The sequence below is a fragment of the Drosophila mojavensis genome, unplaced genomic scaffold (assembly GCF_018153725.1).
Source record: "Drosophila mojavensis isolate 15081-1352.22 unplaced genomic scaffold, ASM1815372v1 contig_80, whole genome shotgun sequence".
Lineage (NCBI taxonomy): Eukaryota > Metazoa > Arthropoda > Insecta > Diptera > Drosophilidae > Drosophila > Drosophila mojavensis.
This window is the reverse complement of record NW_025318906.1, coordinates 15077726-15100091: the sequence shown is the minus strand read 5'-3', so window position 1 is coordinate 15100091 and position 22366 is coordinate 15077726. Positions and strand designations below refer to the sequence as shown.

The following is a 22366-nucleotide window of genomic DNA, read 5'->3' as shown; positions in this document are numbered from 1 at the left end:
TATATAAAGAGAAGCCTGCTGCATCAATTCTTCAGTCGCATTTCTGACGTTGTGGTGGTCGGTCGTTACGTGCAGTGCTTCTTCCTCTTCTTCTTCTGCTTTTTGGTAAGTATTTAATTAGTATAAAATAATGTTAAGTATATTAAGTAAAAATGTAAATGTTGTATTTATAAATTTAGTTAGTTGTGTTAAGAAAATTTATAACAATAGTTGTGATTATAATTAAATGTTTGAGATCATTAACTAAATAAATAAGATAACTCTCATTGGGAGTAAATTTTATGGAATTGCTTTAAGAAAATTTATAATAATAATTCATTGATATATGTAACTCTCATTGGGAGTAAATCTAGTTAAATTTCTCTAATAATGTATGTATTTATATAGACTATCGAAGCTTTTCAAAAGATTAAGAGCATATTTTAGTCAGGCAATCAATTTTTATTCACACTCACATTTCTACTCTTAGTTCTAATCTTAATTCGACTCTTACCTTTTTATTTAAATATAATGTAATGGCATTGTTTTTTTTAAATAAATTAAAATTTAGTAAAATATATTCAATTCATGTGGCTAGTTAACATGGTTGCATCTTGATTTGTTTTATATAAAAAAGTTAGAATGTGAAATAAGGTTATGTTAATTAACATTAACATAAACATAAACATAAACATAAACATAAACATAAACATTTTTATGGTATTAACATTATTCTTATATGTATAAAATCGAAAGTAAAAACATTTTAATAGTTCGTATCAGAAATTGAATTTTATTATTGCTTTGAAGAATAAAAAGTTGATAGAAATATAAAATATTCTTTAAATTGTAAAATATAATTAAAATAAATTGAATATAAATTATATATTAATAAAAATTAGCTTGAATTATAATGAAATTTCTAGCGATTCTCTGAGTAAAAACATTTATTAGTAACAATTCAATACAATTACTCTAAATTTTCTTCATTTATAATCAAAGAGACATCATGTTAGATATGAGTCCAATTGGATTTTCAAAGAGCGGTGATTGGCGCGCCAATCAGAGCTGCGCTGCACCGCGCCTGTCATCGAGTCGATTGCCAGCGACAGAGGCGCAAAAGGTTATAGATAATGTTTTGACTGTTAAACTGGAAAAGTATAACAAAACAAGGAACAAAGCGTCAGACGGTAAACTGCGTGGTTTTTTGTTAGCTGTGGACGGAATTCGCTTGCTCCCAGTCAACTTAAACAGTTATATTTAGTTAAAATTTACAACCGTGAAGTTCGGCTAAGAAAAAATAGCTAAGCTAAAATGCTGATGTGCCATGTGAATTGCATTGAGTTAACTATGAAAACAAAATAAAAGCGTTGAAAATTGCAAGACTTGAGTGAAGCAACAAAACGCAATAAAAAAGAGAGAAAAAAAAAATGAAAAACAATTATTCAATCAAATTAACTTTTGCATTAAAACATACATTTCCCATTGAAATATATATGTATATATACATACATAAATCTATGTGAATTCATATGCAATAGGCAAAGGCTGCTGCATTAGCAACAAATTCCATGTATATATACATGGAGTTGCTACGCACATGTATATATACATATGTATATGTATGCATATGATTGACATAAATTTCGCTTTATATACATGTATATAGATGTCTCTGCGACTTGTGATTGCTTAAGCGAAAGGATCAAAGGGAAAGACTATTAAAACGTATCCGAAAAACAGAAGAAGAAGAAGTAGCAGAGTAAACGAGTAGAGCAGAGCAGAGCAGCAAGAGGGAGGAATATGGCACTGCCAAAAAAGATCAAATGTTTTAAGTATTTAGTTTACAGTTATGTGTTCCTCTTGGCGGTAAGTACGCAAAGAAAAGCTTTTTTTTTTTTGTAATGTATAGAATTATTGATACACATACATACATATATGCAAATATACATTTAGGCCACACACACACATACATGCATATGCATAAGCAACATTTGTTACATCGGCTCCAGTTACAGCTCCAGCATGTATGCATACATATGTATGTGTGTGTATGCCTGTATACATTTGTGATGCAATGAGTTTTTTGCTCCACACTTGTAAACATTCACTGTGAGCATATTTTGTATGCAGTTTATATTTAAAATTAATGTATTGCAATTTGATAAATAAACATGTACTTCATTTTAGCAGTATATGTATATTATTATGTATATACATAATATATATGCATATATATTTTATTTGCATATGTATGTACATACATTGAATTCAAATGTTTCTTTGACGCATTTCTCTATATTCTCATACATATACATGCATACTCGAATCTGTTCATATGTATGTATGTACATTGTAGTTGTTGTGTAGGAGTTGGCTTCTATTTACCAGCAGCAATGCTCGTGTACATACGCAAATGTGTATGTATGTGTGTATGTGCATGCGTGCGTGCGTTTCTATTTACTAGCAACAATTCTGTGCAATTGCAGATGACCTTGAGCTAATTTACATTTGCTGCAACATATATATATGTATGTAGTATATATACATACATATGTATATATACAATATGCCTCTGTATGTATCTACCTTTTGGGCTTACATATGTATAAAAGCTGTCAAAGTAAATGATATGAAAGTTTCATATAAGAAATAACAGTAGAACTTTATATGTATAAATTTTGTTAAAATTATGTGTATGTATTGAATTTTTGACACATTTATTATTAAAATTGGGCTTTTTGTTGACGAGGTCATTGCAGTAATCCCCTTTTGACATTTTCTCGATAATTTGAAATGCAAATGCGAAATGGAATTTATAAAGGATGCTCGCGCTTAATGACTGTCATGGGAGTCCTTGAAATTTTTAGAAAAGATTAGCAGCTTTTATTTTTAGACTAGCAATAAATAAGTATAATATAATATAAAGATTAAAATATGTAAAATAATAATAATAATTTATTATAATAAAACACTAATATAAATATCAGACATTAAAAATATGTTCATAAAAATATTTTCGGAAAATTTATGTAACAGACAAACGAAGGCGTGGCTTGTATTATATATTGAAATTTTTAGATATATGTATTAGTGTTGCAATATTAAAAATAATTATAAACTTAATTCCATATAATAACTCTCTTGTTTTTTTTTTTTCTTTTCATATGCAGCTAACCGGAGCAGCTCAAATATTTTTGGGAACATCTCTATTATGGGGACACTCGGTCTACTACGGCATTGTACAGAACAAATTGTGGGCACCAGCCGCAATCCTTCTATGCCTCGGACCAGTTACATTCATCCTCTGCTGGATGGGCTGCCAGGCAACCAATCAGAGGAAGCGTTGTCTGCTAGGCATGGTAAGTCGAACTGATCTCTCTATCTATCTAACTATATGCATAAATATCTGATGTATATATGTAAATGTGTTGCTAATGGATTCTTGTAGTTTGCAGCTCTTTTAGTGGCTTGTATATGTGTTCAATTCATAATCTGCGGTTGGTCCTTGGCAATGCGTGAGAATCTTCCGACTTCTGTAGAGATATTCATAGATGATTCGTTTGTAGAGTTTTTAGACAAGTTTTCACGGACTAAAGTTGACAACCTACACTTGTGGAATCGCATGCAATCTCAGGTGAGCTTAGAGTTAAATCTATATTTTTAAATTTTAAAAATAATAAAATAATGTATATAAATTATAGTACCTGGAAAGAGTCTTAGATTATTTCTCTCTCTATATATAGTTTCAATAGAAAAGTTTCCTTTTGCCTCACTCTCTTTCAGCTGCAATGCTGCGGTGTCGATGGCCCGCTCGACTATCGACGTCTGTCCCTCCCATGGTCCTGCTGCTCCCGTCCTGAACACGCTTACGAATCGGCATGTGATACCCACTACAAGCGCGGCTGCCTGGCCGTTGTCTCGGAGCAAATCAAGAGTCGTCTGCTGATAACCGCATTTGGCGCTGCAATTATAGCCATACTTCAGGTAAGAACTGGATCTGCTAATTCAGATTAAATATTAAAGAGTTTTGTATGACATCCACAGAGCTTGGGCATCTTTTGCGCCGTGCATCTGACTATATTGTTTGGCAAGAACGACAACACCCATCCCATGAATATGAATCGAAAAAAGAAGCAACAACAGTTCTTACCATTGACCATACAGGACAAGCGGCACGATCTACCATCCCCGATCAACTTGTCGCCCTCGGCTCCCGGGCAGCGGGTTTTAAAAACAGCTCTGCCTCCGGCCATGCACAAATGACAGACGATTAGCTTTTAATGACTACAAACAAAATTTATGAAAACTCAAAAAGTTATAAAAATGTTGTAACCTGAGATGGAATGAATATAACTGTGACCCTCAATGTTACGTTATGGTAATTTTAAAAATTTTACCGTTCGACAAAAAACCAAAAACTAAAACAAAAAACCAAAAAGAAACAACATTTAAAATTTGTTTATTTTTTCCAGTACTTTAATTAAATCGAAAAAACTGGACATCCTCTTTTTTGTTTTTTAACAAATCAATCAGATCGAATTGACTCAAATCCAATCAATGTCCTCGAGTTATAGTTGGAGGCACATAGAATGCATCGACTGCCTTGGGCTTCTTCTTCTTGCCGAACCAGCGCTTGGGATAGAATACTTTCTTTTTGAATATCTGTATGTCGATATCTTCCTTGTTCTCGAAGAACCACAGATTTTGTCGCCTCGCTTCCATGGCACTCAGTGTACTCTCAATGTTTTCAATGCGTTGGTTGGTCTCAAGGACTTTCATTTGTTCCTCAACGGCGCGCTGAAAGTTCGCTTGCCACGACTTAAAGCTTTTGTCGTATTCCGATATCAATTGTGGCTCAAAGCTGCTGGCGCTTAGCTTAACTCGTTTATCCAAAATCTCATCAAATGAATCCGCCTTCGCACACTTCGCTAGCGCCGCATCTAGGAGAGTTTTAAATTCCGGATTGCTTCTTCCCTCTAAGCTCTCAATTAGTTTCTGCCCCAGCTGCACAACATCTTTGTACAGACTTTGTTCATTTTGTGATATAAACTGCTCAGCCTCAGCATAGCTATCAGACATTATGAGACCAAGCAGAGTTATATTTTTGGCCAATTCCTGATCCAGGCTGGGACTCAAGCCTAATTTGATTAGCGATTCACCGAGAAGTTTCTCCTCTGATTTCTCAATCGTCTCAGGGATGTTGCGCAGAAATTTAACACGAACTTTTTGCTAGAAGCACCAGAAAATTGGTTAGTTATTTAGTTGGATGTAATACATGTTGAGGTCATACCACTTCTGGCTTCTCAGGCTTTTCAGGTGGTGGGCTTGGTTTATAAATTTTTAGATAAGCGTAAAATGATTTAAGTGCGAGGGCAGAAATCAATTCATTATTGCATAAGTCGCGTTCCACAAGTAGAGTTGAGACTTGAGCAGCTTCCTTAATGCTGCCATTGTGGAGCAGCAGATCCATTAAATGGCATCCCGTAAACTGATCAATGAATATGCCATATTGTAGAGGATTTCGCAGAACAGTAACTGCATCCTGGGGGCCGGACAAGTCCAGTAGTTGCTTCACCAATATGTTTGGCAGAAGCGGCACAGATGTAGAATGCTTTTGCTTTCTAAAAAAGAACACAATATTTATAGCTCATTTCTTTCTTCTTCTTTATGTTCATCAATGAAAATACCTCAGCTTTACAAGTTTATCCACTAAATCCATTTGTTTGTGATCTTGGTTAACAAAAACATCCAAATCCAAATATTTGACGCTTTGGCTTGAGGCACTTTGGTTGGCCAAGTTGTTAAATGCATTTGAGAAGTATGATAAACATCTTCTGTGCGCATTAACGCAATTTATAGTTGATTTAAGCATTGTTGTTTTATTAGATACCAAATTCCGAAACACGTGAGAGCACCGCTGAGGCCAGATCTATGGTCGAAGTTAGATACAAATATTAGCATTGAACTTAGTTTAATATAGCAAACACTGTTAATTGTATTTCATAAATGAGAACTAGTAAAAACTAATTTTTTTATTGGCGAATCACCTCCAATAGTCGAACCGGGCTCTTCACTTGATACATAATAGTAGATTCAATTAGAGATGTAACAATATTCGAACACCTCCGCAGTGTTGTGTGTCGATGATTGTTATCGGTGCTGCCCATTAATAAATCGATGATGCCATAGCCTTTATCGCATATTTCAATTGGCGCCAATTTAAATTTCAGTTTCTGTAGTGTTTTGTGATTTTGACTAATTCATACTTACGACTGAAAGCACTGCATACTACATAGTAAGGGTTGGATTGATAAATTAAACTTAACAACTATTTGAAAGAACGTGTCAGTAAATGACTAAGTCATTTTGGGGGTGCGTTGCTTATAATGCCTTGGTAGATTTAGTTGCTGTTGATAAGGTCTTGAAAAAGGGTAAATATTTGAATATTTTAAATGAACAAATTTTGACCTTCCGGTGGTTAGTTGATCGTGCTGCCTTCTGTTCTCCAACAGGATCGAACTGTATGTTTACTATAGAAACAGCTTGATGCAGTCTGTACCCAAATTATTATAAATAGCTATACCCGATAAGGTGAAGTTAAACTTGTTAGTATTCAAATAATTGATATTTCTACTTGAGCAAGATTTAGTCAGGAGTTAAATAAAAGCCTTCTAGCTTTAATGTCTTGATACATATCCACGTCCTGTTTTGGCGCATTAAAGTCAATATAAAATTTAGTTAATAATATATACCCTACACATTCACTTTTTATAGGAATATATAGGCATACAGTAAATGAATATTTGTAAACAATACACTAAAACACATCAAAGAAAATGTATGTCAAAGGCAGATTCAGAGATTCAGAGATTCAGAGATTCAGTTTTGGCAGACGCTTTTTGCATTCTCTTACTTTCATATGTGTATGTATGTATGTCTGCATTTATATATGTTTGTATATAATCTAATATAAGTATATGTTTGAATGCAATTTAGATTGTATTTTGTTTGTACAAGCTGGTATACATACCTACATAGTTCTAGTTGCATGTTAATACAAAGGAGATACCAAACAGCAAAACCGACTGTTAAACAGTAGTTAACGTAGGCCAAAAAGCAACGGAGCAGAAAGGCTTTCCACCCCTCACTCACTAACTCACTCGCTCACACATATGGCAGCTGCAGAAACTCATACAAACACATACACATACTTACATACAGAGCTAGCAGCAAGCATACAAGTGGCACGGGCTGCAGCACATTTGGATACACACACATGCTTATAATGAGCAGACGTTCTCCCACATACACATGCTCGCGCGCGCATACACACACGTGGACAAATGCACAAGTGTGCTATAATATAACACACGATCAAAAAGAGGCAAAAGCCGGAACAGATAGAAACCATTCGTTGTTGGTTCGTTAGGTGGGTTGTTTTTCTTTTTGACTCTCCGCTGCGAGCTGTTGACGGTTTTGCGCCACACACAGCCAAACACAGACGTATATGTATATACATATGTGTGTTTGTATTTGTATGTTGCCTATGCGTATGCCACGCTCGAGGAGCGTTCAGTTGTGATATATCAGACAATTGTATTTGACCATGCCCAGCGTACGGTTCAGCTGCAGTATTTAAAATAGTGAAATAAATAAATAAATATATATATATACGATATATATATAAATAAATATAAAATATATACAATACTCTAGCTGCTGTGTTACAACCTTAGGAAAATGCAATTTTTGCTAGCTTTTGTTATTGTTACGTCGACGATTTTGAAAGGTAACGGTTCATGTCAGGTGTGCTCCTCGCTCTGTTCGCCGTTCGCTGTTCGTTTCGCCTCAACGTGAAGCACTTGAAACTATTTATAAATTAAGAAATGAAATCATCTCTTCGTATACAACAAAATATTATTGCATATATATTTGCCTATATAATTCGCATATATATCTTTAATACGCGCTAATGTATATGTGTGTATGCACGTATACACAAAAATATATAGAAGATCGCTATAGTAACAGGATCTTGGAGCAGTTTTATTGTTGCTTTATGACGTGAGTGCACCGAGCCGCGCAGCTTTGCAAACAAAACATGAAAATTACGAGAAATACTCTTGGAGAATTTGTAACCGCTTTTTTTGTGCTGTGATCTACATTCGAAAGTAATGAAAGAATAGACGAAAAAGTTCAAAAATATAATTATTACAAATTCTAAATAATAAAAATTATTGAATATTAAACTAAAAATAAGCAATAATAGCCAAAAATAAACAATAATCATAGTAAAAATCATATGAGTATATTTAAAGTAAAAATCACAGATTTTATTCTAGTCGGATCTACTCGACTAGAAAATACCCTGTACACTGTGAGCCCTCTCACTTTTATATCTTACGAGATCGGACGATCAGACTGACATGGCTATATCGATTCCCCTCGTCTCTCGAATTATGAGCTCTATGCCTTCTTCTGTTACATATAAATTAAATATAATCATCCTACCCTAAAATTCAATATAAAATGCGTTGATAAATTTATAAATAATGATAAAAAATAAAATAAAAATATATAAAACTATAATAATAATATTATAACAAAAGTATAATAATACGAAAAAACTTCTAACGCAGCTGCAAATCAAATTTGTTTAAAGATTTCTTTTCAAATTGCAAACTTAATTTGGAATACATCAGTACGGCGTATAGTATATAGACTGTTTACCACCCATGGATTAATTTTCTATGTACATTTGCTTACATTTTTCGACTGAATAAAAACACATGTTTCAAAGATGTTGATTTAATTATGAATAGGTCAGGCGGAAACCTTGGGCGAAAGTTGCTAATTTAAACACTTTTGGTGCGCTCGAGCGACTTTTAGACTTAGATATATACATAGAGCTAGATGCTTGACTATGGAAATAAAAGTGATTTGGAAAGTGGTTGTAAAGCAATTCACTGGTAAAACTCACATATAAAGAAACTAAAGAAGAAATAAGGTATGTTTGGGTATAGAAAATGGCAAAACAGAATTAGAGAAAAAATAAATTGGAAGAATGAAAACTCATAGAAGTTGGGTAAAAGCTTTTGTATACTTTTTTTCTAGGATAAGTAATTTTCCCTTATTCTAAAAAATGTTGTTATATGAGAAAAATGCCTTCGAATGCTGAGAAAGACTTCACCCTTGAAAAGAGGAGGATTATATTGAAACATAAAATTATATAAAAATTAAATAAGGAATTATTTATTAAATATACAATTCGTTTGTCTAAAGATTTTTATGACTTGTCATAGTCCACATGGGCAAAATGTTGCTCATAAATATTCATATGAAAATGTTTTTGAATACTTTTTGTTTGTAGTAAGAACAAGGCGTGACCTTAAAATGGCTTTTTAGCATTTTGACGTGAAAATAAACAAATGTATATAGATTATGTTATATATTATAGGCAAATGTTGTCAATAACACCGGCCAACAAAATAATTTTCAAAGGCTCTTTCCTAAAATAATAACACATTCTTATTAACTGAATTCTTTTGGCCTGTGTAATTGGCAAATATAAAAGTTTCTACAAAAATCATGGTCAAATGTTTGGAATCTATATATTAAATCTATCAACGTGTATTATTTTTGGAATTTTACGTAAGACAAACGTGCATAAATTTCGACAAGTTCAATTAAATATTTGTCAAAAATAATAAATGTTTATATATATTTAAAGATTTTTAAATGTCACAGATGATGGTAATTTAACAAAAGTTAAGGTGATTTATGGGCAACAACAAATAAATCAAAGAAAAAAGGGAATAATTCTTGAAATGATGGAATTTTAAAATAAATTCGCTGTCTATATCGCCATCTCTCTCGGAAGACCCGCACTAAACTCATCCGAAATCTCCTCAAAGTTTTCCCTCACGATCTAACCTCTCTCTCCTACTCTCTCTTTCTCATTCCAGGTATACTATGTCTGCCTGTCAAAATCGATTCAGAAACAAAGTTTCTGGTTCTGGAGAACGATGATATGGAGCCAACTATATTGGAATGTGATTATAATGTGAATGATACAGCATCGTTTCTGACTGTAAAGTGGTTCAGGAATGACAAAACCATTTACCAATGGATACGCGGATCTCACCCAGCACCCATTGTAAGTACTCAAATTATCCAAAACTCATTATTAATTATAATATATTTATATATATTCTATATATTCGACTTTAGCCTGAATTTAAAAATGATGTGGATAGCTCATATGAGAGCTCAACTGATCCCAATAAGCAATATAGTGCACTGGCTCTAATAAATCCCTCTATCAGCTCCACCGGAGACTACAAGTGTGTGGTCCAAACGCGATCGGAGACGATTACCAACCACAAGAGCGTTCAGGTGATAGACGTGCGAAACTATACCCTCAACATGTATCGCTACAAGATCCAGAATGAAACTCAATTGGAGTGCACGGTGACCAATGTCTTCCCGAGACCCACAATAACTATTACGTAAGTAACAGAGCAATAGAGATTATAACTCTTAAATGAATTCTGATCGTATATAAAACTCTCTTAGCTCGGAAGACGATGATATTGTCAAGGTGGTGGCCAATGATCCTCAGCAGAATGAGGATGGATATTACAATGCAACGACTTTTGCGGCCATCTATGACGATGACGACGATCTGGACTCGCATAAGTGTGTGGTTACTTTCGAGGGTTATTCCCAGAATTTGACTACCATCATAACATCGGGATCGTGTATAGCCGGCACAGACTTTCGGATATTAACACTAAGTTTTCTGGTGTATTTCCTAATAGATTACCTGAAAATTTTAGTTTAAAATAAAAGTTTGTTGTTTTTACTGTTGCAAAAGCTATTGTTTCTAAGAGCTCGGAACTAAGCGTGATATTTTATCTCTATTGCCAAGGTATAGCTCTAACTGTCTGAAATGTTGTGATAATTCTACCTCTAGAGATGTGGTGCATATTATAATGTTGTATTTGCTTTTTATCCCTCTAGATATAAATTCATACAAGTTTTTGTTATATTTTGTATAAACTTTATGTTCTATATTTGATCATAAAAATATTTTTTTTGGCATAAATTTTGCGTTTCGGGAATAGATAGATCATAACATTGGGTCCCAGATACCGTATCGTGTCGTCCTTCTATCTTGCTGCATTTATCTTTCATTACATAAACAGCGTGTCTTTCCTGCTTTCGAAACTTGGCTCTACGATTCTGGAACCAAACCTATAAAAGGAATTGCAGATAAATTCAAATTAATTTTAAATTACCAAAGAGGTAAGAACTTCTGTGAATTACATAAAATGATTATAAATTAATTCTACAAATTTCTTTCTATTAGACTCCACTCTCAAAGTCGTATTTCTTTTCTTTGCCCTTTGTGGTATATTATTTATACATTTTTATGTTTATATTATGTTTTATTTTCATTTATTTGTATTTATATTTTTGTATATATATTGAAAGTTTATTTAGAATTTACCTGTACGCGTGCCTCTGTTAAATGTAGTTTTGATGCAATTTCCTCTCTTGTGTATATATCTGGGTAGTGGGTCTCCAAAAATATCTTTTCAAGTTCATTAAGCTGATTTGATGTAAAGGTTGTGCGTATTCGTCTCTGCTTCGATTTGTCATTTAAACTTGAACATTCATCTGTATATTTGAGTTGATAGCCTAAAAGAAATGGATTAAATGTTATGTGGTTTACTTTTAAATTGATGTCTGAAGGTACCATATCTCTAAATAAAATTAGTTTCCCCACCCTAAAGCTTTATATATAAATTATGGATAGGTTTGTTTATTTCTTTTACAACGTATATTCAATTAGCCTAATTGCTTTTACAATGGGACTTATGACACGTGTACCAGCTCGGAGGCTGTTTCAGGATCATCCCTCATGGCATTGCGCCTTAAATAGAATCGTCTAGTAAACATATTGTTAAAAGGCGTGCAAAATTTTATTCGTTTGTATTACAGCAGGGTGGATAAATAGTTAATTTGCTGTAGACAATAAAGTCAAGTCCTTTTTGACACGATATTATATCATTAATCTAGCATACAACAGTCTTTCGTACCACCGAAACCAAGTAAGTCTCTGAAGTACTGGCTCTCTATAACAACCACCAAATGCTCGAGAGATATGATTAGAAAAGCCTACTCAAAAGTTGTAAAGTTAGCAAAAAGAGCATCAATAGATAAATATATGTGTCTGATAGAGTATGTCGGATTTGGAAATTTTAACATTTATATAGACTCTTACGATTATTTCTTAGATATCTATATACATCACATAAATTCTATCAATACATATATTAACTACTTTAGTATGGGAATATTGAAAGAAATCAGCTACATTTTTCTAGAAAGTAAATTTTGCGCATGATGAAGGGTATTTAGTAGTCAGGCATTGACGACAAAGGCATCATATTTTCATCTAAAATTAAACTTTTATGGAAGAGGTATAAGGTATAAGGAGCGGAAACAACCAATTGATTGTTTATTTATTTATTTCCCTATGTAAATTTAGCTATAAATAGGGCTTAGCATTCAAATAAAGGGTTTCTTGAGCAGGGTATATACGCTACTTCCTGAGGATCAAAATTCTTAGCCCAATATGTTCATATTTGCTCAGATTTAATTAAGTTCAACTTCAAATTCTCGTTACTTACCGGAATTATAGGACGTAATATTATGTGTTCCGGGATAAAACTCAGCCACATTCGTTATTTTCGAAAAAAATATATTCGTATCTTGATTCAAAGAGTTTCTAATGGCATTCTCGTTGGCCCTTAACTTATAGCTGGAGTCGATTATCAGATTATAATGACTCATATGGTTAGCCACCGAAATTCCGGCACTTGTATTCGAGTTGTGCAATTGGGCATTCGAATTATATATACAATCTTTATCATAGCTTGTTTTGTTCAAAAATGAAAATTCCATTGCATTGAATCGGTGGTTTTCACAAGTCAGAAAACGCGACACTAATTATATTGTAGATTAAATTTCTTGCCAGCCATCACATATTTTTCTAAAATAAATCATTTCGAAACCGCACAGGAACTACAAAATTTTAACTGTGCTTAAATAAAAAATTACTGTTACGATTGTCTTATCCATCCATCCTTTGGACGAAAAAGGATGCAGTCGATTCATAAAACGAAAGAGAGAGAAGATGTCATCCACCGCCTTTGGGGGCGGCGCTTAAAATCTCTTAATGCTTTTTTGGGGGTGGGAATATTTACACCATGCACTGCACGAAAAACATGAGTATATTAACAGGCTTACTAAGCTTACCTTTCTTTCTCGAATTTGGATAATATTTCATGAGGGTTTTTCAATATTGCTTAAGTTAATGTAAAAATTGAAAGAAATTCTATTCTCCTCAAAATACTTTGGCTCTCTGTCAATTTTCCCCGTCTAAATAAAATAAAAATTTGAAAAGAGATAAATGCCTTTATGCGAATGCAGTTAATAAGAAAACCTAACGTAGATTTGTCGGATCCTCATCTCGATGATGAACTGTTTGATCTATCCAAGTCCAATTTACTATTTACCACAACTAAAGAGTTTAAATTTAATTGTTTTGTTTATATGTATAATTGAATTACAGTAATTCATATATATGTAAATTTATTAATAAAAAATCTATATAATACCATAGTAACCTTCTTTTAGTAAATTTATATATATACTTGCTAGCTTGTAATTTACTTTATATAGAGAAGATTTGATAGAGATATAAATGCTATTAGCTATATACATAGGTCTCAGCAACTTCAAATTTCAAAAATTAATATTACTCTAGTTACCAACTACATACATATAAATATACATAAATGGCTTTTGTTGTGAAGTAAATTTTGGGAGCTATTTTCTCGAAAGTGTGAGCATCTTAGTTATCGAAATTTTGCCCCTACATGATATTTCCAGCATTCCCTGCCTCTATGTGGTCCTCTCACCTCCTTCATAGTAATATCTAAAAGATAATTTGTAAAAATTCTTAGCAAAGACTGAGAGGGGAACCTTGCCATAGAAGAAACGATAACAGAATTCATTTCGAAGACGAGGCAAAGCGCTTTCTGTGGTGCAACTTTCCATAAAAAGCATTAAAAAAAAAGTAATAGAAAAAAATTAATACAAATGCTGGTAAATTCTGAATCATTATGAATTTTACTAGAACTTAGAGCTGAGTTACAAGAAAAATTATATATGTACATACCTATATACGTTTTCGTCTGTTAAGCACATTAACAAAAACATAACGTTTCACAAGTGTAGACGATTCGATTGTTCCGATTAATGAGACGATAGTCAACTCGATTGTTCTCTGCTCAAGTTCCCCTTTTCCTTTGCTTTGCTTTTGCCGCTGCTTTGATTCTATTTGGAGCCGGTTTCCATTTTTTAAATGTACAATTACTATATATGTGTATGTAGTAGTTTTTGCAACCTATTATTAATTAAATATAAATATTTTTTATTTATTCATATCATACTTCCCTATAACAATTGGCTCATGTGCCATATTTCATTGTTTCATTCCAAATGCTCAACGCTACCTTGATACTTTCCCCTGCAAAATCGAGTGTAATCGAATATGTAGTGTTTTTATTTCATTCTCTAATGCGTATGATTGTCGGAATAAAATAATAACAAACAATAAACTATTTATAAAATGGAAAAACCACGAGTTAATAAACGGCGGGATAAAAAGGATAAGTCGACTCACTCAATCAAGGTAAATACTCATAATAAATTTATATGAAAATTTTTAAATGTTTCATTAATACGAACCTAGATTGTGGTGCGGCATTTGCCACCGACAATGACCGAGAAGGAATTTCTTGAACAAGTGGATCCGTTGCCGAAGAACGAATCTTATTATTATTGCCCTGCCGACTGGTCGCTCGGACAGGAAGCAACATGTCGCGCCTACATTGATATGTCGCCCAAAGATATTGACGAAATTATACAGTTTCGTGATCGGTTCGATGGATATGTTTTTGTCGATTCAAAGGGCGCCGAATATGTTGCCATTGTCGAATATGCGCCGTTCCAGTGGTTTCTAAAAAACAAAGCGCGAAGTCATGACAATAAGGTGAATACGATTGAGAAGGAACCGCACTTTCAAGAATTCCTGCAGAAGCTCGCCGAGGAACGCGAGGAGGCTAATCGTTTGGGTGATGTGAAAATTGATTTCAATTTTGAAAGCAGAAACGAAGAGAAGGTGAAATCAACGCCTTTGCTTCAATACTTGGCGAATAAAAAAGAGAAGCGTCGCGAGGAACTCCGAAAGCGAAACGAGGAGAAACGCAAACATCGTGAAGAGCAGAAGCTTCTCAAAGCCGCAGAGCAGCCAGAAAATGCAAAAACAAAAGAGTCTGCACCTGAAAATCCCAAGAAACCTGGTAATAATAATAATCAGAAAAAGGGGTTCAACAAGGAAGGTCAAGGTTCAGAGGAAACTGTGAAAAATGCTCGCTCCAAGCGGCGCACCGAACGCGATCAACGTCGGCGCGATGAACACGAACAACGCAAATTGGTGCGAGATCGTGAAAATCGCGATAAGAAGAAGAATGATAAGGACACGAATCAGAAGCAAACAAACAGGAACTCCAATACTCCCAAAGACAATCAGAAGGGAAACAAAGAAATTGTCATATTAAAGAAAAAGCCAAATGAAGCGGACACAGCTGCCGAAGCGCCCAGCGAAACAGCAGCGAAAGCTGAAGTCAGCAGTGAGCCTGCTGGGAGCAGTACGGGTACAAAAGAAGTTGACAAAGCCCAAAGCGTCAGCGCGTCAACTAATCAAAAAAGTACTAAGCCAGCGGAAACATATAAGGAACGACAGAATGCCCGTGCGGATGAACGTCGCATAAGGAATAAGGTTTGGCTTTCCATAAATAATAAATTCAATCAAATAAATTAACTAATGTCTTCTACAGGATCGTCCCTCCATTGCCATATATCAACCGAAGGTGCGAGTCGGTGTGAGCTCTGAAGATAATTCGCCCAGCTGTAAAGATGTGCCCGCATTTCCAAGTGACGGCGATGTTGCGATGTCCGAGGAAACGCTCAGGAATAAGAGGTTTGGCAGACGCAACAGGCAAAAGCCACAGGACAACAAAGACAACTTTGAGGCAACGCGGCGTGAGTCGAAATCCTCTGAAAGTAGCACAAGTGCCCATTCGATAGTAAAATGATAACAAATGAAATTTGTTATTTTTAGTTATGCAAATACTTTTACGCATTTATTAATAAAAATCACTCTCCATGTCCATTTGATCGCTGGACTTTTGATTGTTTTTAACCTGATCCTGTGAGTTGTACATGAGAGATACTTGATTCGCATCGGTGGCATTTTCCGGGCTCTTATCGTCCCGAATGCGAATGAATCGCGGAAAACGCAAGGAAATGCCGCGTTCAGGATCAACAGCTCCTATGGCGGCTCTATGGATCGGACTTAGGGACAGATCAGCACACTTAACTTCCCAAACTTGAACGGGCTCAAACCAAGCATCCGGCTCCAAGCTTGGATCATATCTAAAGTATGATTTGGCACTGCTAATCACATGCGCACTAAGGAACTCCGAATGTTGTCGCAAATCTTCATCTGTGAAGCCTGCGAAATATTAAGTAATTTAGCATAAATGAAGGCAGTAAATAAGTGCAGATTTTCAAGTACCTGTTCCGATCTTGCAAATGCTTTGATATTCTTCATTCTCTGTATCATAGCAAGCGAGCAGAAAGCCACCGTAGATGCCCGTGCGTCGGCCTTTGCCCTTATAACCACCGATCACAACCAGGTCCAGTGAGTCGCCAACATTTGACAAATAGTCCTTCTTCAATTTGAGCCAATTTCTTGATCGTTTCGCTATTTCATAGGTTGCCTCTTCGTCCAATGTTTTGACCATGAGACCCTCGCAGTTGCCTTTAATGGATTCCTCTAGGAATTGCTGCACTTCATCCATGTCGGTCGTGTCGAGGGCTGTGGCAAATTGCCACTCGCCTTCCACCTCTTGAAAGTGTTCCATCAGAATCTTGCGACGCTCAGACAGCGGCTTTGTCACAAGCGAAACTCCATTAAAGTACAGTAGATCGAAAATGTATACGCACACTTGCACTTTAATGTCAGCGATATCGACATTTTTGCGCTTGCGCGTTGTTAGAATTTGAAATGGAAGAATTTGCTTGCGTTCGATATCCCAGGCGACAATCTCGCTATCAAGTATATATGTCTCAACGTTGCCTTTCACTAATGATTTGCTTCTAGCAATCAGATCTGGATACTTTGGCGTGTTGTTCTCCGAATTTCGTGAGAAAATACTAATTTCGCCATCTTTATTCAAATGGATTTGGGCTCGTTCACCGTCGTATTTCCATTCACAAGTTATTTGCATGCCACTGAAGCGTTCCAGCACTTCCGAAACACCTTTCGTTGGCTGGGCGAGCATAGGCCTAAGCGGCATACCGGGATGCATAGGGCAACGATCTTGCAGTTCCTTAATATCATATTTCAATAATGCTGGTATGACGATATCGTAGTTCGGGCATTGGCTGGTAAAATAAAAATTGTAAATATTAAAATATTATTAAGTAAAAAGTAAAACAACTTAAATAATCTATAAGCATCTATTAGATCTACAGAGGTGATTTATGTTATGTCTTACCTATATGTGGTTTTAAGTATCAATGTTGTATCCGCTATTTCATCTTTGTAAATATCACAAACTTTATGGGCCTTGCAATCGTTGATGTGGTTCCGTTTGACGAGAGCTATTGCTAGAGCCGTGAGCAGGCTCTGTTCGGCAATGCCAATGCGTAATTTGCCAATTAGGGAACGTATAAAGAAGCGCGCTTCGGCATGTCGGCAAGCCACGAACACATCGTAGACGAGGGTTATTTTCGCCTGTCCCGAAATGTTGGCAATCTCCTTTAGTTTGGCGAACACGCCGCGCACATTTAATGGCTTCGGACGAAACATCATGCGCTGCGATACGCGGGACTGCTCAGCGACAATGCCCAGATCACCAGTTAATTGAGTTTGCGATTTGATGTGCGCCAAATTGCGTCCGGTTGCCTTGCAGATTGCTTTCATAAGCGTCGTTTCGGCGACGCCTAGTTCGAGTCCCTCGTACGCGGGCGCTAGCTGGTTGATACTCAGGTAAACGCACGGCAGTAAGTCCTCCGGACTAACCAGCATTACGGAGCAAAAGAAATTACTCAATGTATCAATCATTTTCAGTCGGCCTTTTGTCTCCTCAATAACTTGAAACGTACGGGCCAAGGCCAAGTAGGGCGTGCTAGACAAATAAATATAATATAAATCTAATTGAATGCGCTTTGTATTTATATTTGATTTCCACACTCTCATCTATAAAACTCAATCTCAACTTACGTGCGCTGCGCTTTCCAATAGGCATCATTAATGGGATGATAGGTTTCCACCGACGGATCGTAGGCTTCACTTGCTTCGTTTTCAGGCAACCCAGAGTTCAATTCCATTTTCCTTACCTTAACAGGCGACGGCGCCTCAAGCTCCATCTTTTCCTCAGAATCAACCGTCGGCAGCGCATTTTCATCTCCTTCCTCCTTTATGGTTTTCACAGGAGTTGGTACTTTAGGCTTTTCCTCAATGCTTGCACTTTTAGTTTCCTTCTTACTGTATTATTGTTCAATCCATTTGGTTTACCTTTAGTTTTGTTATTAAATTGCGTACTTACCGTGCATCCTCCGCGTATTTTGAGTTTTGACTTTCATCCTTTGGTTTAAAAAATGAGCTAGATTAACCAAGAAGACGGAAAATTTTTAAACACTGCAATGTATAATTGGTTTGTTTATATTTACGTTATCGACTTCTGCATTTTATCAACAATGTATTATTATAATCTATATATTTGTGTAAATATCTACAATATGTATGTACATTCGCGCCTTTTTCTGTCAGCATATCGATTATATCGTATACCTTGTATGGCTATTCCCTAAATATGAGACTTGTACTATCGATGGCCGGAGCGATACTATTGAATGCAATATCTAAGTATCGGCAGATTTTCTTTTTTTTTTTTCAAAGGTTTTGTAATTTGTTTCATTTATTTTTGATCTAGATATAAACACTATGGTTAGCGATATAAATTAATATTATGTGTTTGGAAAACATTAGCTAATTGACAAATTGTTGATACAAGGAGATAGATTGCTTTCATTAACAATTATTTATTAATTTTGTTTGTTTCAGATATATTCGTAGATTATTTTACTCCTTGTTTAACAAAATAAAAACAATAAAATTCACAGCTTTATATTTTAAAAAATTTGAAATATATATTTTTCAAAGTTAATTATCTTAAGTATCAAAATTTGTCTTTAGAGAAAATTTGTAGAGGCCCACTGTACTTGATGATTAATTAAAGGTAATCGCGCATTGTCCATCTCTAAGGTTTAAAAGAGGCTAGTTGAATCTTTGAATACAATAATAGTTTTAAATTATATACAATGGCGGACGAAAGCATTACTCGCATGAATTTGTCAGCTATCAAGAAAATTGATCCATACGCAAAAGAAATCGTCGATTCGTCGTCACATGTTGCTTTTTATACCTTCAATTCGGAGCAAAATGAGTGGGAGAAAACGGATGTTGAAGGCGCTTTTTTTATTTACCACCGCAATGCGGAGCCATTTCACAGCATATTCATTAACAATCGACTAAACACAACGTCATTCGTGGAGCCAATAACTGGCAGCTTGGAGTTGCAATCGCAGCCACCATTTCTGCTATACCGCAACGAACGGTCGCGCATCCGTGGCTTCTGGTTCTACAATAGCGACGAGTGCGATCGCATCAGCAGCCTTGTAAATAGTTTGCTGCTAAACAAAGCAAGTAACGGGCAGCAGCAGCAAACGGCATCAATAGCGTCAGGTTCTAAACCAGCTGGCAGCTCGAGTATATTTAACATGCTCAGCCAGGCGCAAAAGGAATATAATGCCCAGTTAAACAACCAGACGCAGCCTGGACCCACAGTTAATCAGCCCGAAAACGTGACTTCACGTAATGTTATGAAGTTCTTCGAGTCTGCGAAGCAAGCAACAGTGGACTTGCAGTTGAATCGACCGCAGCCTCTTTCGGTAGATCAGCTGGAAAAGCAACAGCGATCTGTGACGCCCATCGAGGCCTCCACAAGAGAAAACGAATTTGTTGGCTCTTCGCAATGTCCATTATCGCCATTTTTAACGGCAACCACATCGTCTGCCGCTCGGAATACAGTGGGCAAACCGAACTCCTTCTTAAGTGAGCTTAAGTTTGATAAAAGTATAGATGAATCACCATCGGGATCGGCATTGATTTCAACTGATGAAGCTGAACAGTGCCTCCGAAGGCTACTCGTCGGTGATAAGCCGGAAGCCAAGCCGGCGCTGATGCCGCCGACAATGTTTGATGTGCCCAGTGTCAAATCGGAGCCAGAGCAACCATATTTTCCACTTAACTCTGCGCAGTTCGTGCAGGCCTTTACTTACCTTATTCAAAACGACAAGGAATTTGTTAATAAGTTGCATAAAGCCTACATCAATGGCTGTTCGAATTCATTGATTGATTCTAATACAACATATCAATAAAAATTGTAATATTTTGTCGATAAAGTTCAAAAGTAAAAAGAAAAGAAGTGACTTTTAATTTTATATATCTTAAGGACACCAGAGAAATAGAAATAGTAAATTGAAGTATCGAAATCATAAATCGATTCTTATAAAAATAGCATTTGTCATATTAACAGTAATCGAATATTGTGTTGTAAAGCGGGGGAAAGAGCTTACATTGGAACTTAAAAGATTTGGTTGAATTTAACAGTCCTATTGGAATTATTATAGTAATTGGAAATATTTTGGAAAGTTTATTATATAGTATAAAAATAAAATACTTCAATTTGTAGGCTTTTTGGAAAGTACAACAATAAGATCAATCAACCAATAAAATGATTGTCGAAGATCACCCTCACATAAATATGGAGCTTTCGTCCAAGACTCAACGCGAAAGCCGCAATTCTCTAATAGTTCCAAAAACATTGTTGCTTCTTCCTCAAACGATGCTTCACGACCATTTCGCTTATTGGAATTATCCAGAAGTGGCCTTAATGGTAAATGCGATGTATTCGTTTCAACATAATGCATATATGGAAGAACTAATGCAATTACAGCGCGTCCTGTCGGAGCTAATGCAGTATGTATATCTTCGAGTAGCTTAAAGGAATCGAAGCAGCGGTCTAGTACATTAAGACATGAAATTAAATTTACATTCTGTAGCTCACGTATTTCAGTAACTACATTAAAATTCAGCTTCTTTAGCCTCTCTCGCATTGTCCAACTGGCTTCAGTGGCAAATACTTGTAAAACAGCATTGCCGCTAAGTTCATTAACACTATTTGCCACACGCAACGAGACTTCCCCGTCACCGGCACCAATATCTAAGAGAGTTATCTAGAATAAACATAGCGGATGTCATTTCGGTCTATACGAGATAAAAGTAGAATTTACCGGTTCGGCTAGAGTTCTTGTTTGAAATCCACCTGCTTCCAGTAGTCTACAGAATTGCTCCTCTGACAAAATGAACATGGAGCCACGTTTTAAAAGTCCATTGATATCGGTCTGTGTCATAAAAAACTGCAGAACGGACCTGGCCAATGCATGCCATAAATGCAACCAAATATTTGAGGACAACATCTTTGTGCGTTCCAGCCATCGTACTGTTGTCGGGTCAGGCTGTTTAAGATCCACAAATTTCGACTGGAATCTTTGAGGTAATTCACAGTTCAATGAATACCACTGGAAATATATATATTATTTTTAGCGTGTATTTAATGAAACTGGCTAAACATGAACTTACCTGTTGTGTGTCTATGTTCTCTAAAAAATTGTCATTATGAAATTTGGCGTAAATAACGCGTGCCAAAGTGCCTCTGGGTCGATAAAGGGCCATCGTAAACTATTTAAACTTTGGCATACATACATCTTACTTTATGCGGAAAGATTATATTATTTATTACATGCTCTCTTAGGAACACGACATGTTTAACTGAGAAACCAATTTTTAATATAACTGTTATCTAGAACATATGTGTACATACAAACATACACACACTCAATGACGACGCTATTTATACATTTTAAAAATAAATGATAATAATATTCTGTTACTAAAAGTCGCAGTTTTCAGTGAAGAGGTTTTATTTAATTAGTAATAGATATATTAAAATATGCATAAACCAAACAAATATATTTAAAATTTTTACTTTTAAAATATGAAAGAATATTTTCAAAGTATTTTTTGTTTTGAGTAAACGCACATCTATACAAAATT

At 35.4% G+C, this 22366-nt stretch overlaps 8 protein-coding genes across 14 annotated transcripts; 4 read left to right on the top strand and 4 right to left on the bottom strand.

The window, feature by feature from the left end:
- The first annotated feature begins 1145 nt into the window (after nt 1–1145).
- Nucleotides 1146–4429, top strand: LOC6580014 (leukocyte surface antigen CD53). Of its 5 annotated transcripts, none has more exons than XM_032729880.2 (6): nt 1146–1232; nt 1649–1848; nt 3153–3341; nt 3431–3616; nt 3766–3966; nt 4027–4429. In XM_032729880.2, exons 2-6 carry the CDS (start codon nt 1783–1785, stop codon nt 4243–4245), a joined length of 861 nt encoding a protein of 286 aa, XP_032585771.1. In that variant the 5' UTR covers nt 1146–1232; nt 1649–1782; the 3' UTR covers nt 4246–4429. The 5 variants fall into 5 exon arrangements, with proteins under 5 accessions (XP_032585771.1, XP_043866575.1, XP_032585770.1 ...); XM_044010640.1 differs by having other exon boundaries at nt 1151–1169; XM_032729879.1 differs by having other exon boundaries at nt 1176–1263.
- Nucleotides 4430–4436: 7 nt separating this feature from the next.
- On the bottom strand, nt 4437–6138 carry LOC6580013. Its single transcript, XM_002005850.4, has 4 exons — nt 6030–6138; nt 5670–5911; nt 5273–5603; nt 4437–5211 (listed from the first exon to the last, which is right to left on the bottom strand). Exons 1-4 carry the CDS (start codon nt 6063–6065, stop codon nt 4537–4539), a joined length of 1284 nt encoding a protein of 427 aa, XP_002005886.2. The 5' UTR covers nt 6066–6138; the 3' UTR covers nt 4437–4536.
- Nucleotides 6139–7579: 1441 nt separating this feature from the next.
- On the top strand, nt 7580–10857 carry LOC6580012. Of its 2 annotated transcripts, none has more exons than XM_002005849.4 (4): nt 7580–7771; nt 9948–10138; nt 10213–10490; nt 10558–10857. In XM_002005849.4, exons 1-4 carry the CDS (start codon nt 7723–7725, stop codon nt 10823–10825), a joined length of 786 nt encoding a protein of 261 aa, XP_002005885.2. In that variant the 5' UTR covers nt 7580–7722; the 3' UTR covers nt 10826–10857. The 2 variants fall into 2 exon arrangements, with proteins under 2 accessions (XP_002005885.2, XP_043867047.1); XM_044011112.1 differs by lacking the exon at nt 7580–7771 and adding an exon at nt 9564–9633.
- A 175-nt stretch (nt 10858–11032) lies between these two features.
- Nucleotides 11033–14440, bottom strand: LOC6580011 (paired mesoderm homeobox protein 2B). Of its 2 annotated transcripts, XM_002005848.4 has the most exons (4): nt 14234–14440; nt 12681–13088; nt 11495–11685; nt 11033–11238 (listed from the first exon to the last, which is right to left on the bottom strand). In XM_002005848.4, the coding sequence occupies exons 2-4, from the start codon at nt 12952–12954 to the stop codon at nt 11053–11055; spliced, it is 651 nt and encodes a 216-aa protein (XP_002005884.1). In that variant the 5' UTR covers nt 12955–13088; nt 14234–14440; the 3' UTR covers nt 11033–11052. The 2 variants fall into 2 exon arrangements, with proteins under 2 accessions (XP_002005884.1, XP_043867048.1); XM_044011113.1 differs by lacking the exon at nt 14234–14440 and having other exon boundaries at nt 12681–13162.
- Nucleotides 14441–14607: 167 nt separating this feature from the next.
- Nucleotides 14608–16291, top strand: LOC6580010 (regulator of nonsense transcripts 3B). The gene is made up of 3 exons (XM_002005847.4): nt 14608–14749; nt 14810–15898; nt 15957–16291. The coding sequence occupies exons 1-3, from the start codon at nt 14687–14689 to the stop codon at nt 16212–16214; spliced, it is 1410 nt and encodes a 469-aa protein (XP_002005883.1). The 5' UTR covers nt 14608–14686; the 3' UTR covers nt 16215–16291.
- Nucleotides 16227–18980, bottom strand: LOC6580009 (DNA ligase 1). The gene is made up of 6 exons (XM_002005846.4): nt 18859–18980; nt 18735–18791; nt 18410–18673; nt 17682–18314; nt 16697–17568; nt 16227–16633 (listed from the first exon to the last, which is right to left on the bottom strand). Exons 1-6 carry the CDS (start codon nt 18873–18875, stop codon nt 16266–16268), a joined length of 2211 nt encoding a protein of 736 aa, XP_002005882.1. The 5' UTR covers nt 18876–18980; the 3' UTR covers nt 16227–16265.
- A 445-nt stretch (nt 18981–19425) lies between these two features.
- Nucleotides 19426–20679, top strand: LOC6580008 (mRNA-decapping enzyme 1A). Its single transcript, XM_002005845.4, has one exon. It carries the CDS (start codon nt 19510–19512, stop codon nt 20626–20628), a length of 1119 nt encoding a protein of 372 aa, XP_002005881.1. The 5' UTR covers nt 19426–19509; the 3' UTR covers nt 20629–20679.
- A 192-nt stretch (nt 20680–20871) lies between these two features.
- On the bottom strand, nt 20872–22146 carry LOC6580007 (protein-L-histidine N-pros-methyltransferase). The gene is made up of 3 exons (XM_002005844.4): nt 21893–22146; nt 21544–21831; nt 20872–21486 (listed from the first exon to the last, which is right to left on the bottom strand). The coding sequence occupies exons 1-3, from the start codon at nt 21983–21985 to the stop codon at nt 20932–20934; spliced, it is 936 nt and encodes a 311-aa protein (XP_002005880.1). The 5' UTR covers nt 21986–22146; the 3' UTR covers nt 20872–20931.
- Between the last annotated feature and the right edge of the window lie 220 nt (nt 22147–22366).

Excerpts from the sequence above, each read along its gene's own strand:
- LOC6580011 (XM_002005848.4), bottom strand. The coding sequence starts at position 12,954 with ATGGAATTTTCATTTTTGAACAAAACAAGCTATGATAAAGATTGTATA. Across the intron at positions 11,686-12,680 it reads TATTACGTCCTATAATTCCG|GCTATCAACTCAAATATACA; the intron begins GTAAGTAACGAG and ends CATTTCTTTTAG. Across the intron at positions 11,239-11,494 it reads TAACAGAGGCACGCGTACAG|GTTTGGTTCCAGAATCGTAG; the intron begins GTAAATTCTAAA and ends TTCCTTTTATAG.
- LOC6580014 (XM_032729880.2), top strand. The coding sequence starts at position 1,783 with ATGGCACTGCCAAAAAAGATCAAATGTTTTAAGTATTTAGTTTACAGT. Across the intron at positions 1,849-3,152 it reads GTTATGTGTTCCTCTTGGCG|CTAACCGGAGCAGCTCAAAT; the intron begins GTAAGTACGCAA and ends TTTCATATGCAG. Across the intron at positions 3,342-3,430 it reads AGCGTTGTCTGCTAGGCATG|TTTGCAGCTCTTTTAGTGGC; the intron begins GTAAGTCGAACT and ends GGATTCTTGTAG.
- LOC6580010 (XM_002005847.4), top strand. The coding sequence starts at position 14,687 with ATGGAAAAACCACGAGTTAATAAACGGCGGGATAAAAAGGATAAGTCG. Across the intron at positions 14,750-14,809 it reads AGTCGACTCACTCAATCAAG|ATTGTGGTGCGGCATTTGCC; the intron begins GTAAATACTCAT and ends ATACGAACCTAG. Across the intron at positions 15,899-15,956 it reads AACGTCGCATAAGGAATAAG|GATCGTCCCTCCATTGCCAT; the intron begins GTTTGGCTTTCC and ends TGTCTTCTACAG.
- LOC6580012 (XM_044011112.1), top strand. The coding sequence starts at position 9,579 with ATGTTTGGAATCTATATATTAAATCTATCAACGTGTATTATTTTTGGA. Across the intron at positions 9,634-9,947 it reads TATTATTTTTGGAATTTTAC|GTATACTATGTCTGCCTGTC; the intron begins GTAAGACAAACG and ends TTCTCATTCCAG. Across the intron at positions 10,491-10,557 it reads AGACCCACAATAACTATTAC|CTCGGAAGACGATGATATTG; the intron begins GTAAGTAACAGA and ends AAACTCTCTTAG.
- LOC6580007 (XM_002005844.4), bottom strand. The coding sequence starts at position 21,985 with ATGGCCCTTTATCGACCCAGAGGCACTTTGGCACGCGTTATTTACGCC. Across the intron at positions 21,832-21,892 it reads AGAACATAGACACACAACAG|TGGTATTCATTGAACTGTGA; the intron begins GTAAGTTCATGT and ends ATATATTTCCAG. Across the intron at positions 21,487-21,543 it reads CAAGAACTCTAGCCGAACCG|ATAACTCTCTTAGATATTGG; the intron begins GTAAATTCTACT and ends TGTTTATTCTAG.
- LOC6580013 (XM_002005850.4), bottom strand. The coding sequence starts at position 6,065 with ATGTATCAAGTGAAGAGCCCGGTTCGACTATTGGAG. Across the intron at positions 5,912-6,029 it reads GCCCGGTTCGACTATTGGAG|ATCTGGCCTCAGCGGTGCTC; the intron begins GTGATTCGCCAA and ends CTTCGACCATAG. Across the intron at positions 5,604-5,669 it reads GATAAACTTGTAAAGCTGAG|AAAGCAAAAGCATTCTACAT; the intron begins GTATTTTCATTG and ends GTTCTTTTTTAG.
- LOC6580008 (XM_002005845.4), top strand. The coding sequence starts at position 19,510 with ATGGCGGACGAAAGCATTACTCGCATGAATTTGTCAGCTATCAAGAAA.
- LOC6580009 (XM_002005846.4), bottom strand. Across the intron at positions 18,315-18,409 it reads TATTGGAAAGCGCAGCGCAC|CACGCCCTACTTGGCCTTGG; the intron begins GTAAGTTGAGAT and ends TTATTTGTCTAG. Across the intron at positions 16,634-16,696 it reads CATTTGCAAGATCGGAACAG|GCTTCACAGATGAAGATTTG; the intron begins GTACTTGAAAAT and ends AATATTTCGCAG.